The sequence below is a fragment of the Suncus etruscus genome, chromosome 1 (assembly GCF_024139225.1).
Source record: "Suncus etruscus isolate mSunEtr1 chromosome 1, mSunEtr1.pri.cur, whole genome shotgun sequence".
Taxonomy (NCBI): Eukaryota; Metazoa; Chordata; class Mammalia; order Eulipotyphla; family Soricidae; genus Suncus; species Suncus etruscus.
The window spans coordinates 154,156,508-154,174,073 of NC_064848.1; the positions used below are offsets into that span (position 1 = coordinate 154,156,508).

At 43.7% G+C, this 17,566-nt stretch overlaps 1 protein-coding gene, 1 non-coding gene and 1 pseudogene across 2 annotated transcripts in view; 1 reads left to right on the forward strand and 2 right to left on the reverse strand.

Moving 5' to 3' along the window:
- RABEP1 (rabaptin, RAB GTPase binding effector protein 1) overlaps positions 1-17,566 on the forward strand; it is a 111,343-nt gene that overhangs the window by 86,635 nt on the left and 7,142 nt on the right. The window contains exons 12-15 of the mRNA XM_049774319.1: positions 4,967-5,065; positions 8,020-8,160; positions 9,472-9,661; positions 10,401-10,456. Coding sequence (XP_049630276.1) covers positions 4,967-5,065; positions 8,020-8,160; positions 9,472-9,661; positions 10,401-10,456 — 486 coding nt within the window. The remainder of the gene's footprint in view (positions 1-4,966; positions 5,066-8,019; positions 8,161-9,471; positions 9,662-10,400; positions 10,457-17,566) is intronic.
- LOC126011985 (DNA-directed RNA polymerases I, II, and III subunit RPABC2-like) lies at positions 5,718-6,174 on the reverse strand (annotated as a pseudogene).
- Positions 6,276-6,382, reverse strand: LOC125996257 (U6 spliceosomal RNA). Its single transcript, XR_007491239.1, has one exon. It is a non-coding gene; the product is annotated as a U6 spliceosomal RNA (small nuclear RNA).

Below are 17,566 nucleotides of genomic sequence, written 5' to 3' on the forward strand. Positions count from 1 at the left end.
CCTCAAGTCCCCAGATTGTAGCACATTATAATATTTCTTAACAGCACACAAGGCAATCTAAAGCCATCAAACTTACGTAACTCCTTAAACATTAGAGGCATAGTATTTTTTACATTTCCATGTACATGCATATTAGCTTAAGTTAACCTCAAATTTTAAGTGGGTGCGTTTTAAGGATTAGAGTCAAAGGAGCACAGTAAAAACGGTGTTAGAGTGGCAATTGTTGTTTGCATAGGCCCACCAAAATATGAGAGGCATGGAAAAGAATAACCTTGGCCTAAATACAAAGAGATCCTACCCCTGAAGTTTCCTGGCATAAGACCAGCTCTAGGCCTCAGGAAAGTTATCGTTCGCTCCAAGACATTGTCCGTAGCGCCAACACACTTATCACACAGTCTCTGTTGTTGGTCTCATGTTTCTGTATTAAAGATTCTGGAATTTGCATGTCCTACATTGAAGTCATGATGTGGAGTGCCTTCTCATTTCACCTCACCATGAAAGGGGAATGCAGGAAGCCCTGTCCTGTAAGCAGGTTGTTGTTGTTAAGTCTTCTCAGTGTTAAGGGAAGTCTCTTTTGAGCAGGACGATGTCTGAGCAGTGGTAGGGTCTTCCATGGTAGAGGATTGCTTCCAGGTGATGGTATAGACAAACCTCACCATAAAGGGGCAATACAGCAAGCCCTGTCCAGTAAGCAGGTCATTGTTCTTGTTGTCTTCTCAGTGTTAAGGGATGTCTCTTTTGAGTAGATCGATGTCAGAGCAGCTGTAGGGTCGTCCCTGGTACAGGAATGCCTCCGGGTGATGTTATATACAACCTTGGATGTTTTGTAAATGTCTTCTGTAGATCAAGGGGTAAATGGAGAATGCCCATTCTTCTGAGGCCTGTGCCAGGACTTTATGTCAATGTTCAGGGTATAAGGTCTCATTGCACTACAAGATTTGTGTGTTCCCATTTCTATTAGATAAGAATTTATTGGTATGTATAGTATTTTCCCATGTTAGTGTGCCTACGCAAACAAGATATAAAGCTACGTGGTGCTATCAGATATATGGGGGCATAAGAACATTTCCAACAAGACCCATGACTTGGTTCAAACATAAGTATTAAACTGAGGGATTCTTTCACACCAAATTCCATATTGAGCAGTTCACAAAGAGAAGATAAAAAACATGGGGGGGGATCATCACTGTATAAGAAAGTATTTAGTAAAAGTTATAGCCGTCAAAGAAAACACCCATAAAATGTTGAAAAGATATGTGTCCATTTTGTGCCTTTTAAAATAGTTGGGTGGGTGTTAACTCTAGGGCACCACTTTGGTCTGTGACTTAGGACTCAACAGTACTTAAGTTAGAAAGGGAAAAAAGGAGTAATGATAGGAGTTAAAGAAGTTAAAGAGAAATATGAACTTATGAAGGGGTATGCAAAAGGGCAGAGTACAAAATGGACATTCTGCATACATAAAAACATAATTCAATGATAGTGAGTACTATTAATGTTTCTTGTGAGAGTACTATTAATGTTTCTTGTGAGAGTACGATTAATGTTTCTTGTGAGAGTACTATTAATGTTTCTTGTGCGATTTTGAAAATGTAGACTGGACAGAGATTACCAGTGCCAGACAAAACTCCTCTGCTAGACTCCCGGCTCCCAGGAAGGAGAGATCCTTCAAGAAGCTGGGAGACCAGAAGTTCAGAGCCCCACCCAGACCCTCCCTAAGGAGCCGCATGGATAGTGGGGGAAGGCCTAGGGTACCTTCAGGCTCCACCAAGGGACCCAACTCACCGGCTTGCCCAGGCGTGTGGCCCGGGGAAGCCCTGGAGATCTGGAGCAAGGCGGCAGAGGGGTGCTGGGGTTACCCAAGTCCCGCACCCCGCCTAGGCCTGGCCAAGCAGGCCTCCGGCATGGCGGGGGCCTGCCAAACTTCCTCCTGCTAGACTCCCGGCTCCCAGGAAGGAGAGATCCTTCAAGAAGCTGGGAGACCAGAAGTTCAGAGCCCCACCCAGACCCTCCCTAAGGAGCCGCATGGATAGTGGGGGAAGGCCTAGGGTACCTTCAAGCTCCACCAAGGGACCCAACTCACCGGCTTGCCCAGGTGTGTGGCCCGGGGAAGCCCTAGAGATCTGGAGCAAGGCGGCAGAGGGGTGCTGGGGTTACCCAAGTCCCGCACCCCCCCTAGGCCTGGCCAAGCAGGCCTCCGGCATGGCGGGGGGCCTGCCAAACTTCCTCCTGCTAGACTCCCGGCACCCAGGAAGGAGAGATCCTTCAAGAAGCTGGGAGACCAGAAGTTCAGAGCCCCACCCAGACCCTCCCTAAGGAGCCGCATGGATAGTGGGGGAAGGCCTAGGGTACCTTCAAGCTCCACCAAGGGACCCAACTCACCGGCTTGCCCAGGCGTGTGGCCCGGGGAAGCCCTGGAGATCTGGAGCAAGGCGGCAGAGCGGTGCTGGGGTTACCCAAGTCCCGCACCCCGCCTAGGCCTGGCCAAGCAGGCCTCCGGCATGGCGGGGGCCTGCCAAACCTCCTCCTGCTAGACTCCCGGCTCCCAGGAAGGAGAGCGAGAGTATGTACTTTCTTTTTTTTTTTTTTTTTTTTTTTTTTTTTTTTTTGGTTTTTGGGCCACACCCGGTGATGCTCAGGGGTTACTCCTGGCTATGCGCTCAGAAGTCGTTCCTGGCTTGGGGGACCATATGGGACGCCGGGGGATCGAACCGCGGTCCGTCTCCTAGGCTAGCGCAGGTAAGGCAGGCACCTTACCTCGAGCGCCACCGCCTGGCCCCGAGTATGTACTTTCTAAGTGTGAGGCTCTGAGTTTAATTTCTGACACCAGAGACCCCTTGAGTTCTCCCAGAATCCATCCTTATTCCTGAGGACTGTCAGGTATGGAACCACAACTCAGAACCAAATAAAATAAATAAAAAATAATTCTCAGCATCTCATGGTCCCTCAAGTACTGCCAGAAGTGATTTTTGTAGGGGCCGGAGAGATAGATAGCACAGCAGTAGGGCATTTACCTTGCATGCAGCCAATCCAGGACAGATGGTTGGTTCAAATCCAGCATCCTGTATGGTCCCTCGTGCTTGCCAGGAATAACCCCTGAGCACTGCCGGGTGTTACTCAAAAACCAAAAAAAAAAAAGAAGTGATTTTTGTAAATATTAAGCATCTGCTGGTGTGACCCAAAACAGAAGGAAGAAAGGGAGCAAGGGAGGGAGGATGGAAAGGAAGGGAAAGGAAGGGTAGGGTGGGAAGGGGAGGGAGGAAAAAAGGAGAGAGGGAAGGAAAGAAGGACGGTTAATTCAAAGAAATCTAGAGTTCTGCATTGCAAGTCATGTTTATTGCTTTTAGTAGAAAATTTAGAAGATTATAGCAGTGCATTCTGTATTTTGGACATCTCATCCTGAACCTGAGATATGTAATTCCTTCTTTCAGTTTATGATAGAATTTTTTTTTTTTGTGGTTTTTGGTTTTTGGGCCACACCTGGTGATGCTTGGGTTATTCCTAGTCTATGTGCTCAAAAATCACTCCTGGCTTGGGGACAAATGGGACACCTGGGATTGAGCCCAGGTTCATCCTGAGTGGGTTGTATGCAAGGCAAAAGCCCTACTGCTGTGCTATTGCTTTGATCCCTAGAATAGAATTTACTCTTAACTCTCTCCCATCTCATGTTCTTTCTCAGTTAAATCTCTCATTCCCTTTCCCTCTCCCTCCTCATAATCTCTAAAAATAACTTTTATTTCACACAAATATTATGATTGTAACTGGTTCATAAAAAATTTATTTATTTTTAAACTTTATTTGTGATGCCTAAGAGGTGTACAGAGACCAAGGGCCACTGCTGTAAATACTCAGCTAACTGAACCAGACAGTTCAATTGTTTCTTTTTTTTTTTTTGGTTTGGTTTTGGGACCACACCCAGTAACGCTCTGGTTACTTCTGGCTATGCACTCAGAAATCACCCCTGGCTTGGGGAAACATATGGATCAAACCACGGTCTTTTCTAGGCTAGCCAGCAAGGCATATGCCTTACTGCTTGCACCACTGCTCCGGCCCCCAGATAATTCAATTTTATGGTCTGTGTATGGCTCTGCTTGAGCCCTGTAATGGTGGGTGGAGATGATCATCAGGGCCACTGTAGCAGAGCTTGGGAGAAGGCAACAAAACCACACTGTAGCGGGCAGGGATAGCGGGCAGAGTGATAGCACAGTGGTAATGCACTTGCCTTGCATGCGGCCAACCTGGGACAGACTCAGGTTCGATCAGAAACAATCAGTGCATGCCTTGCATGATCCCTAACCCCTAAACTATCTGTCTCATCTTTCATTTTTCAGGGGATGTGGACACACTTAGCTGAGCTTTTATTCTCTGTTCAGGCCTCACTTTGAGGACCATAGTTGGTACTGGGGACTGAACCAGCACCATCGACATGAAAACAACTTACCTCTTCACCTCTCTCTGGCCCCACTTTTAAAGCTGAAGTGTAATGTTTACAGTGTTGATACATAGATTAATATCTGTGTCTAGAGATTTAAAGAATGATCTTTGTGGGGCCGGAGAGATAGCATGGAGGTAAGGCGTTTGCCTTTTATGCAGAAGGTTGGTGGTTCGAATCCTGGCATCCCATATGGTCCCCTGAGCCTGCCAGGAACGATTTCTGAGCATAGAGCCAGGAATAACCCCTGAGCGCAGCCGGGTATGACCCAAAAGCCAAAAACAAAAAAAGAAAGAAAGAGAGAGAGAGAGAGAGAGAGAGAGAGAGAGAGAGAGAGAGAGAGAGAGAGAGAGAGAGAGAGACCTTTGTTCATATATATTCATCTGTTGAATACATTGAATACGTGTTGAATGGGTTAAAATGAACTAATAAAGTGACATTATGAGTGTTAAGGGTCAGGCGATAGAAGAGCTGCTCTTAAAATAACCAGTTTTGCAACTGTTTTCTACATAGAAAAATGTATTTTATTCTTTTAAGATATCTGCACTTGTCCTAAAAGCCCAAGCATCTGAAATTTTACTTGAAGAATTACAGCAGGGATTTTCCCAAGCAAAAAGGGATGTACAGGAACAAATGGTAAGTTAACATTTAAATAAATTCTTTTATATATGTTCCTTTTTGTTCTATCATTTTTTGGATATGATTTTAGTTTCTTGGCCAAAATAGTTATGGTTATATGCCTTGAGGCCTATAAAACATTAGTAACAGACAAGATTGTATCAAAAGATGCTATTTTTTACACCTACTTTCTGACTTAAACCTTTAACTTACTTTTGATAAATCATGTAGCATAATTATTGAGGTGAAAAGAAACTTCCAGAAAGGAAAGGATAGGGAGGATAGGGCAGCTGGTCAGAGTATCATTCAGTATCATTCAGTTCCTCAAGTGAGTTCTTTATGATATATATGTCCCTTGATCTTTACTTGTTCTCTCAACCTTTTTGAGCCTGATGTCTATGTTGTCTGATACTATTATGACCATCTAGCTCTTTGAGAGGGTTTGCTTGAAGAATTGTCTTCCACCCTTTGACTTTAATTTTGTTTGCTCTGATAATTTAAACATAGCAGAATTTGGTAGCAGAATATTAGGGTTCAGTTTTCTAATCCATCCTGCTACTTTGTGTCTCTTAGTATGTTTAGTTCATTGACACTGATAGAGACTATTGCAGTGAAGTTTCATGCCGTCTTTCTACAGAAATTTGGTGTGTTTGTGAGATTTGTCTTATCTTTTTTTTTGGGGGGGGGGGGAAGCAGTTTATTGTGCTCAGGGGCCAGGGATCAGTCAGTAATGATGAGTTCGTCCACGCCCCAGTCCTCCCGTCGGGCAAGTAGCTGCGGATGATGATGGGGATCTTGCGGGCCTTGAGCTCCTTCATGATGATGAGAAAAGGGTTGGTCTCGCCCTCCAGCTCCACCATCATGGGGGCACACACATCGCTGTCTGCAGGGCGCGGGTGCCCAACATGCGGGCATGCTCATACTTAGTCATATAAGCCGTGGTGATGCTTTTCTGATTGGCCTGAGGGCGCTTGCCGGATGGGAGGATCTCCACGTTCTCCTGGCCCTCCTCCTCCACGTTCTCCAGGTCTTCGAGGTCCTCGTCTTCCTCCACATCATCAAAGTCGTCTCCATCGAAGTTGTCCTTGTTGTTGGACATGACGCCCGCGCCGCGCGCACCTACCGGCCAGGCATCCCTGTGTCCCGCGCGCCGCCACCACACGCGCCTCTACACCTGGATTTGTCTTATCTTAAAGTAGCCCCTTTAGTTCTCTTTTTTTTTTTTTTTTTAAATATGGAACGCTTCACGAATTTGCGTGTCATCCTTGCGCAGGGGCCATGCTAATCTTCTCTGTATCGTTCCAATTTTAGTATATGTGCTGCCGAAGCGAGCACCCCTTTAGTTCTCTTAAAGGTGGTTTCGAGTCTATAAAATTCCTGTGATTTTGTTTTTCTGTTAAGTTTTGCATCGATCCATCAAATCTAAAGGAGAGTCTGGCTGGGGGGAAATATTCTTGGTGAGGCATTGAATTCGTTGAGTTTTTTTTCACTATATTCTACCACTACTTTTGGGCCCAGACTGTTTATTTTAGTAAATCTGCTATGAATCTTTTCTTTCTATTTTTCGTTTTGGGTCACACCTGGAAGCGCTCAGGGGTTCCTCCTGGCTCTACACTCAGAAATCACTCTTGGCAAACTCAGGGGACCATCTGGGATGCCGGGATTCGAACCACTGTCGTTCTGCATGCAAGGCAAATGCCCTGCCTCCATGCTATCTCTCCGGCCCCAGATCTGCTATAAATCTTAAGGATGCTCCTTTGTGTGTAATTTCCTTTTTTATTCTTGCTGTCTTCAGTGTTTATCTCTATAGTTTTCATCATTCTGATGTGCCTTGGAGGTTTTTTATTTGGGTCTCTTTTAGCTGGTACTCTTCAGGCATTTAGGATGTGGGTTAATGTGTTCTCCACTTCTGAAAATTCAGGAGTGATATGTTTGACTATTACTTCTTCATAGGGAGTTTTTTTCCTGGCTCTCTGGGACCCCAGTGATTCTTGTGTTGTTTCTCTTGAATTCATCCCTAAGTTCTCCTTGTCATCTGTTGATTATTTTAAGGCTTTAACTTCTGTTGTCTCTAGGTTTTCTGCACTTCAACTTCAAGCTCACTGATTCAGTCCTCAGCTTGTTAATCTGCTGATGAAACCTTTCAATAAATTGTTTATTTAGCCTCCCTTTCCCTCCTTTCTCTTTGATGCATGCATGAGGAAATAAGGAATTTTGAAGTACATGCTTCATTTTATACAGGTTTTGATTGTGTTAGCTACTTCTGCTGAGCTAGAGACACTGGTCTTTCCATAGTTCAGTGAAAGATGTATAGGAAGGAAGAAGAGTCATTACTTTTAAGCTGTTAGTAAAAAGAGTAGAGAATAAGCACAGATACTTATTTCATTGTCTTTCCCTTACGTATATGCAAAAGCTGCAAATTAATCTTCCATGGTTACCTTTTTGTTTGTTTTTGTTGTTGTTTTTTTTGTTTTGGGGCCACACCCAGCAGTGCTCAGAGGTTACTTCTGGCTCTGCGCTCATAAGTCACTCCTGGCAGCCTCGGGAGACTATGGTATGCCGGGATTGAACCTGAGTCTGTCCTGGGTCAGGCATGTGCAAGGCAAATATCCTACCACTGTGCTCTCACTACAGCCCCTGTGCTTGCTTTTAGTAAAACTCTAGAACTTTATTTTGTCCTGTTTTATTAAAGTATATGTTGGGGACACACCTGACCATGCTCAGGGCTTACTCCTGGATCTGCACTCAAGGATCACTCTTGGTAGTACTCAGGGTTATGAGTTGCCAGAGATTAAACACAGGTTTTTACACAGGGCAAGCACCTCACTCACTGTACTATTGCTCTAGCACCCAGAATTTTATTTTGTAATAAAGTTCCTTCTAATTCATCATTTAGTTTGGACTTCTTTTACTCTAATATCAGCTGATATAATTTGCCTTTTTTGGCTGTTATTAGTATGTTTCTATTTTAGGCAGTGTTGATGCAGTCACGGGAACAGGTTTCGGAAGAACTGGGGAGGTTACAGAAAGATAATGACAGTCTTCAGGGTAAGCATAGCTTGCATGTCTCATTACAGCAAGCAGAAGACTTCATTCTCCCGGATTCAATAGAGGTAACTTATTTTTACACATATGAAAGAATATAGTAAACAAGTATATTTTCTAAAATAGCTATAAATGTTTTTGAAAAATAGTTTTTTTGAGGTACAATTTTGTTTTGTTTTGTTTTGTTTTTTGAGTTATACCTGGTGATGCATAGTGATTACTCCTGGCTCTGCACTCAGGAATTATTCCTGGCAGTGCTAGAAGGACCATATAGGGTGCCAGGTATTAAACACATGCAAGGCAAGGGCTCTCTCTCTACTTGTTGCCCTATTGCTCCAGTTCGAAGAGAGCCCAGTTTTTTTGTTTTGTTTTGTTTTGTTTTTTGTCAGTTTTTATTTCAGAGCTTAGAATAAAATTGAGTTTGTTTAAAAAAAAAAGGAAATAACCAAAAGTTAAAGAAAACATTATTTTAACTGAATTTATTGTAGAAAAACACTTGTTCATGAGAGTAAGGCATTCGTTGCCACATGTGCCTCTGACCTAATATTTTACTAGTGGTGGATGTTCAAAAAAAATCTTTGAATAAGTAAATAAAATATACCCTCATAAGAGTTAATGCTTGGGGGCCAAAGCGATAGTGCAGTGGTAGAACATTTGCTTTGCATGCAGCTGACCCAGGACAGACCTTGAATCAATCCCTGGCGCCCCATATGGTTCCCCCAAGCCAGGAGTGATTTCTGCACACATAGCCAGGAGTAACCCCTGAGTATCAGTGGGTGTAGCCAAAAAAAGAGTTAATACTTGTTTCTGAGTTTCTTTTTTTTTTTTTTTGTGGTTTTTGGGTCACACCCGGCAGTGCTCAGGGGTTATTCCTGGCTCCAGGCTCAGAAATTGCTGCTGGCAGGCACGGGAGGACCATACGGGACGCCGGGATTCGAAACGATGACCTCCTGCATGAGAGGCAAACACCTTACCTCCATGCTATCTCTCCGGCCCCTGTTTCTGAGTTTCAGCCATTTTAGTCTTATTTTCCAGCTTCAAGTATAAGCAGGTTATAGCAGACATTACTAAGCTGTTCATGATGATTTTCATCTTACAAAGTCAATTAATATTTTTATTTTTCTGTCTTTCTGCTTTTTTGAAAAGTAGATGGTTCACAGTACATAGTGACTAGAAATGTCCCATTTCTAAAACATACTGAATATCAATATGACAAGATCAAGACTCTCATAGTTCAAAGTGACTTGGACAGGGGTTCAAAATCTAAATTTTTTACCTTTTTAAAACTTAGGAAATTCTGGTTGCAGAAGATCTTTTGCTTTGTTTTATATTTTCTGTCATCTTTACAAACCCAGTAATCATTTCTTTCTTAAATCCAGGCACTCCGGGAGTTAGTATTAAAATACCGTGAGAACATTGTTAATATGCGGACAGCAGCGGACCACATGGAAGAAAAGCTGAAGGCTGAAATACTTTTCCTAAAAGAACAGATTCAAGCAGAGCAGTGTTTAAAAGAAAATCTTGAAGAAACTCTGCAGCTAGAAATAGAAAACTGCAAGGAAGAAATAGGTGATTATAAAAGGGATGATGTAATTTATTTACCATTTGAGGCACTAGATAAAATTTTAATTATTAATAATATATGGTCGTGGAATATGGAAAAATAGAAAATAATTCAGAATTAATTCAGCTTTTTAGATGTTCTAATATATCCAATAATTATGAATACAAAAAACTTAAAAATCTTTTTTTAGGAGATCTTATGGCCACTTCCCGTAAGATGGGTGACATTTTCAGAAAAACAATTAGTTGAATTTTCCATTCTCTTACTGCTATGTGTGTATGACTTCTTTTTTTGGGGGGGTGGGAGGTCATACCGGCAGCACTCAGGGGTACTCCTGGCTCCACGCTCAGAAATCACTCCTGGCAGGCTTGGGGGACCATATGGGATGCCAGGATTCAAATCAATGACCTTCTGCATGAAAGGCAAAGCCTTACCTCCATGCTATCTCTCTGGTCCATGTATGACTTCTTTAAAAAAAAAAAAAATTGAGCTTGGGGCCAAAGCAATAGTGCAGCAGGAAGGCATTTGCCTTGTACACAGCCAGCTAAGATTCAATCCCCAGTATCCCATGTGGTCTCCTGTGCCCACCAGGTGTGATTCCTAAATGTAGGCCTAGGAGTTATCCCTGTGCACAGCTGGGAATGGTCCCAAAAAAAACCTAAATAAATATATTGAGCTTGTGAAAAATAATTCAAAATGCATAATAATAAATGCTAATATTTACCTCTTTTTTTTCTCATCTAGCCTCTATTTCTAGCATAAAAGCTGAATTAGAAAGAATAAAATTAGAAAAACGACAGGTGAGTGTCTTGAGTTTCAAATGGATGTTAAAAACTGTTATTTATTGAATTCTACTGTAGTATACTCAAGAAATATAAAATAGGGGCCGGGCGGTGGCGCTAAAGGTAAGGTGCCTGCCTTGCCTGCGCTAGCCTTGGACGGACCTCGGTTCGATCCCCCGGTGTCCCATATGGTCCCCCAAGCCAGGAGCGACTTCTGAGCACATAGCCAGGAGTAACCCCTGAGCGTCACCGGGTGTGGCCCCCCCCCCCCAAAAAAAAAGAAATATAAAATAAAATAAAATAGACATAGTCCTTGTCTTTAAGGAATTCCATTCAGAGTGAATAGAACAAAACAGTAAGGACATGATTATATAAGATGAGAGCATTTATTTAACCTGCTTTGTCAGGCCATATGTTGACTAAAACCTGACTTTTTAAACTATGGGGCAGTAACTGAAAGTTTTATCTTTCTGACCCCAAATTGGCAACAGTTAGAGGTTTATAAATTTGAAAAAAAAACAGAAAGTGGGGCTGGAGAGATAGCAAAACAGTGTTTGCCTTGCAAGAAGCTGACCCAGGACCTAAGGTGGTTGGTTCGAATCCCGGCATCCCATATGGTCCCCGTGCCTGCCAGGAGCTATTTCTGAGCAGATAGCCAGGAGTAACCCCTAAGCACCACTGGGTATGGCCCAAAAACCAAAATGAAATGAAATGAAATGAAAAGAAAAGAAAAGAAAAAAGAAAAAACCAGAAAGTAATTTCAAACTTGAATGTGTAATGAATTGAAGATGTTTTTGGCAATAATTGTCTGTGTAGTATTCCTCAGGTGAAAAAGGGAGACAAAATGAGAAAAGTTTAAGAAGGCATGGACAGGGCTGGAGAGATAGCACAGCAGTTGGGTGTTTGCCTTGCATGTATGTGGCCAACCCAGGACGGACCTGGTTCAGTTCCTGGTATCTCATGGTTCCCCACCCCCAGCCTGCCAAGAGTAACCCCTGAGTGCTACCCCAAAACATAAAACAAACAAACAAAAAAGCCATGGACAAAAGTAGGTATTGGGAAGACTAGTATATTACTGGAAGTTCCACTGTAGCAAGATAGGCAATGCAAGCTATTGTGATATGATATATATGAAAAGCTATAATAAGAATATATACAGAATCTTTTACAGATAAGAAATGATGTTTGGGGCCAGAGAGATAGCACAGCGGTAGGGCATTTGCCTTGCATGCAGCCAATTCAGGATGGATGGTGGTTAAAATCCCAGCTTCCCATATGGTCCTCCGAGCCTGCCAGGAGCAATTTCTGAGCCCAGAGCCAGGAGTAGCCCTTGAGCGTCACCAGGTGTGACCCAAAACCCAACCCCCCCCCCCCAAAAAAAAAAGATGTTTTCCTACTATGCTTACAGTTCTCTTGCTCATTCTTTAATTTTTCTATTGTTGGCCAGTCCTGCTAGGGCTTTAGAGTTTTTTCATTTTTTTCTTTTTTGGTTTTTGGGCCACACCCAGTGATGCTCAGGAGTTAATCCTGGCTATATGCTCAGAAATTGCTCCTAGCTCAAGGACCATATGGGATAAACCCAGGTCTGTCCTATGTCAGCCTCGTGCAATGCAAACGCCCTACCGCTATGCTATCACTCTGGCCCCTAGAGTTTGGGTTTTTTGTTTTTGGGTTTTTTTTTGGTTTTCTGGGCCAAACCCGTTTGATGCTCAGGGGTTACTCCTGGCTAAGCACTCAGAAATTGACCCTGGCTTAGGGGGACCATATGGGACGCTGGGGGATTGAACCGTGGTCCTTTGTTGGCTAGCGCTTGCAAGGCAGACACCTTACCTCTAGTGCCACCTCACTGGCCCCAAGTTTGGGTTTTTGTTGCTGTTGTTGTTTTGGGGGTCACACCAAGCAGCACTCAGGGGTTACTCCTGGCTTTAGGCTCAGAAATTGCTCCTGGGAGGCACAGGGGACCATATGGGATGCTGGGATTCGAACAACCGTCCTTCCTGATCTGCTGCATGCAAGGCAATCGCCCTACTGTTGTGCTATCTCTCTGGTCCCCTCAAGAGTTTTCTTATATAAGACACTTGATAAATGGACACATTCCATAACTTAGCCTTACTCTTGAAGCAGTGACCTTTATCTCTAGTCAGCCATTGTCTTTTTTTGTTTTGGTGTTTGGTTTTTGGGTCACACCCAGCAGTGTTCAGGGGTTACTCCTGGCTCTGCACTCAGAAATCGCCTGGCAGGCTTGGGGAATCATATGAGATGCTGGGAATCAAACCACCATTTGTCCTGGGTTGGCCGCTGTGCTATGTCTCTGGCCAGCCATTTGTCTTCAGTTGTCCCCATTACATTTTTTACAGTGATTATTACAGACAACACTTTATCTTCTCTTTCATAACATTGGCTTTGCATCCCTGTAGCAGTTTCCTGGCTTATTTACTTTTCTTCTCAGCCTTCCCTAAATTCTTTCTTCAGAAAATAATAATTTTGATTTCTGGGGATTGAAGCGATTGCATAGTAGATACGGTATTTGCCTTGTTACCAGCAGACCCAGGTTCAATTTCCAGTATCTCATATTGTTCCCCCAAGCCTGCCAAGAGTAATTTCTAAGTGCAAAGCCAGGAGTAACCCCTGAGCACTGCTGGCTGTGCCCCCAAAACCAAAACAAACAAATAATATTTCTCTGTTAATGTTAATTTCTGTTAATGTATGCTTTAACTGAGTTCCTCATATCTTTTTATTTTAATCCCTAACATCTTATTATTCACTTGTTAAAATATGATGGTTTACAGATTTGTTCATAATAGATTCGTTTCAGTCACACAGTGTTCCAACATTAATCCCACCACCAATGTCCCCAAGCTTTCTCCCAGACCCTTATCTTCAACCTGTCCCCTAAGGCATATACAAATATATTTTATAGAGGCTGGAGCAGTGGCGCAAGCACTAAGGTGTCTGCCTTATGTGCACTAGCCTAGGATGGACCATGGTTGGATCCCCCGACGTCCAATATGGTCCCCCAAGCTATGAGTAACCCCTGAGCATCACCAGGTGTGGCCCAAAAGCAAACAAACAAACAAAAAAAAATATATATATATATATGTGTGTGTGTATATATATATTATATATACATATTATATATTATAAATACTTGTCTCAACAAAACTTAAAGGAATGGCAAGTGACATTATTAAAAAAATAATCAATGGGAGCTGGAGAGATAGCATGGAGGTAAGGCATTTGCCTTTCATGCAGAAGGTCGGTGGTTCTAATCCCAGATCCCATATGGTCCCCTGAGCCTGCCAGGAGTGATTTCTGAGCATAGAGCCAGGAGTAACCCCTGAGCGCTGCCGGGTGTGACCCAAAAACCAAAAAAGAAAAGAAAATTAATCAATGAAAATCAATTTGTAATGATTGCTGGATTTTTTTTTTCTTTTGGTTTTTTGGGACACACCCCAGTGGGGTTAGTACTGGCTCTAGGCTCAGAAATTATTCCTGGGAGGCACAGGGGACCATGTGGGATACCGGAATTAGAAGCACTTTCTGTCCTGGATCGGCTGTGTGCAAGACAAACGCCCTACTGCTGTGCTATCTCTCCAGCCCATGATTGCTGTTTTTTAATTTATTTTTATTTTTATTTATTTATTTATTTTGTTTTTTGGGCCATACCCGCTAACGCTCAGGGGTTACTCCTGGCTATGCACTCAGAAGTCACTCCTGGCTTGGGGGGACCATATGGGACGCCAGAGGATCGAACCATGGTTCATCCTAGGCTAGCGCTGGCAAGGCAGACACCTTACCTCTAGCGGCACCGCGCCGGCCCCTGATTTTTCTTAATCTTGTAGAAGACAACCATAATGTGCCGTTACTGAGTGCCATATTCAGTGCCACATACTTAGCCTTTACTGTCTTTTAAAGGAGCTCTTAATGCTTCTTGCAAAATCAGTTTCAAGATTATGAATTTCCTAAACTGTTGCCTGCCCATGAAGCTCTGTATCAATCCTTCAAATCTGAATGACAGTCTAGTTGGATAAAGTGTTCTTGACGAGGTGTTCTATTTCATTAAATTTTTGTACTCTGTCCTTCCATACTCTCTGGATCAGAGTCTCATTTGATAGATTTGCTGTACATCTTATGGACCTTTCTATGTATGTAAGTTCCCCTTTTGGGGGGCGAGGGTCAAACCCGGCAGCACTGGGGTTACTCATGGCTCTACACTCAGAAATCGCTCCTGACAGGCTCGGCAGACCATATGGGATGCCGGGATTCAAATCACCGTCCTTCTGCATGTGAGGCAAATGCCCTACCTCCATGCTCTCTCTCCTGCCCCCCTGTAAGTTTCTTTCTTGATTTTGCTGCTTTCGGTATTCTGTCTTAATATGGATTTTTTTTGTTTGTCTTTTTTGGAGACACATCCAGAGGTGCTTGTGGGCACACCTGACTGCACTCAGAAATTACTCCTGGCAGTGCTCGGGGATTGAGCCCGGGTTGGCTGCATACTGAATGCCCTACTGAATGTGTTACCGTTCTGGTCCCCAATATGTATTTTTTTTACTTTGAGAAGAACGTGTCTTGAAGTTTTCCTAAATAAATCTTTTTTGTTTTGTTTTGTTTTTTTTGTTTCTGGATTACTCCTGTCTCTGTACTCAGAAATCGCTCCTGGGGGCGGGAGTGATAGCACAGCAGTAGAGTGTTGGCCTTGCATGCAGGACTGTGGTTCGAATCCCAGCATCCCATATGGTCTCCCAAGCCTGCTGCCTGCCAGGTCGATTTCTTTTCTTTGGTTTTTGGGCCACACCCAGCGGTACTCAGGGGTTACTCCTGGCTGTCTGCTCAGAAATAGCTCCTGGCAGGCACGGGGGACCATATGGGACACCAGGATTCGAACCAACCACCTTTGGTCCTGGATCGGCTGCTTGCAAGGCAAACACCGCTGTGCTATATCTCCGGGCCCGTAGGTCGATTTCTTGAGTGTAGAGCCATGAGTAGCCCCTGAGCGCTGCCAGGTGTTACCCAAAAACGAAACAAAATAGTTGTTTTGTATCCAATGTTCCAACACCAAGCCCACCACCAGTGTGACCTTCCCTCTACCACTGTGGCCAATTTGCTTACCTCCCACTCCCATGCCATCCTTCTTAGCAAGCACAAGATTATTTTGAGCTCAGGGCTTACTCCTGGCATGGCTCTCAGATGTCACTTCTGGTGGACTTGGGACCTTATGGGATGCTTGGGATTAGAACTGGGTTTGTTGCATGCAAGGCAAGTGCTTTCTCCATTGTACTACCACTTTGGTCCTATCTAAATGATTTATATTACTTGTTACGATACTTAATATTGTGTTACTAAAGAAAGTCATTGAAGATTCACTAAGTGGTTAAGTCCTTATGTGTAATTGAGCCTGCTATGTTCTTACTGAAAGGTTATTACTGTGAAATTTGGAGGTGTCCTTCCACTAAATATGCAGCTGTGTGCTCCAAGAACTGTACACCTGGGATGATTAAACAGCATAGATTCTCTCTAAGATTAGTTGTGGAACTGAATATAAGAGAAGGTTGGGGGGTGAACAGAGCGCTGGTCCTTTTGGCAGGGCAGAACTTTGCCTACCCCCATCCTGAGAAAGCTCCAGAGATCTCAGCTTGAAGACCAGGCCTCTCTGACCACTCAATTACCACATCTCTCTCTCCAGTGATTCTTGGATTCCTCTTGAACTCACCTCATAGTTCTCTGGTATGCTGTTCATTTCTTTTCAGACTATTTTCTAATGGTTTCCTCCTCACCTTGGATCTCCTTGATCTTTTGCTCAGTAACTTATTCTGCAGTTCAGAGCTTCTATTGAGTTTTTTAATATCGACCTACCATGCTTTTCATTTCTGTCATTTCTGATTGCAGTTTTCTCACTTCTACTGTTTTTTTGGGGGGCCACATCCAGTAGTACTCGGGTTACTCCTGGCTTTGCACTCAGATATCACTCATGGTGGGCTTGAGGACCCATATTGGATGCTGCAGATTGAACCCAGGTCAGCACCCTGTCCACTATATCTCTCTCTGTCCCCTCACTTCAACTCTTACACTTTCTTGTGCTTTGCTGACTACCTGTGCCATGGTTTTTTTGAGCTAGTTGAACATCCTCATCAAAGATGCTGACAGAATTTATTGAGCTGATTGGTGTTATGTCTTTAGTCATATTGTTCTTACTCATTGAACTTGGTGGGCTTCCTACGACTTTCCCTCATAGGTTTTCTAGTGTCTGTGATGTGCTGGAAATGACTGTGTACTTCCTCTGGAAGATACTGTGAAATTAGGCCATGAATTGCTCTCGTCTCAGCGCATCCTCACTGAATGATAGGAAACGTAACTATGAACAGTGTGTGATTTGTTTGGTACATCTGTAGCATGCCACATAAACAGTTGGTATGCTTCAGGAATTGTAGTGTGAGCTCTCAATATGGTGCAGCTTGAAGACCAGGTTGTGGAGGCTGTGGGGATCCAACAAATAGGAAGGACCTCTGCCTTACCCAGTATGCCCATTGATGTCAGCCCAAGGGAAGCGTCACTTTAGAGTGGTAGAGAGCAGGCAGAAAGTCTGACTCCTTCAAATCAATTTCAAGCTTCTTCTACGGCTTCTGTTTGATTGTGAACCTTGAATTTGAACTTCTTTTTTTTCCCCCTTTTTGGGGGTGTGTGTGGCCACAACCGGTTGATGCTCAGGGGTTACTCCTGGCTCTGCACTCAAAAATCGCTTTTGGTGGGGCTGGAGAAATAGCATGGAGGTGAAGCGTTTGCCTTACATGCAGAAGGACGGTGGTTTGAATCCCGGCATCCCATATGGTCCCCCAAGCCTGCCAGGAGTGATTTCTGAGCATAGAGCCAAGAGTAGCCCTTGAGCGCTGCTGGGTATGACCCCCCCCAAAAAAAATTGTTCTTGGCTTGGGGGACCATATGGGATGCCAGGAATTGAACCAAGGTTCATTCTAGGTCAGCTGCGTGCAAGACAAATGCCCTACCACTGAGCTATTGCTCTGGCCCCGAACTTGAACTTTTTTTTTTTTTTTTTTTTGTGGTTTTTGGGTCACACCCAGCAGTGCTCAGGGGTTTTTCCTGGCTCCGTGCTCAGATATTGCTCCTGGCCAG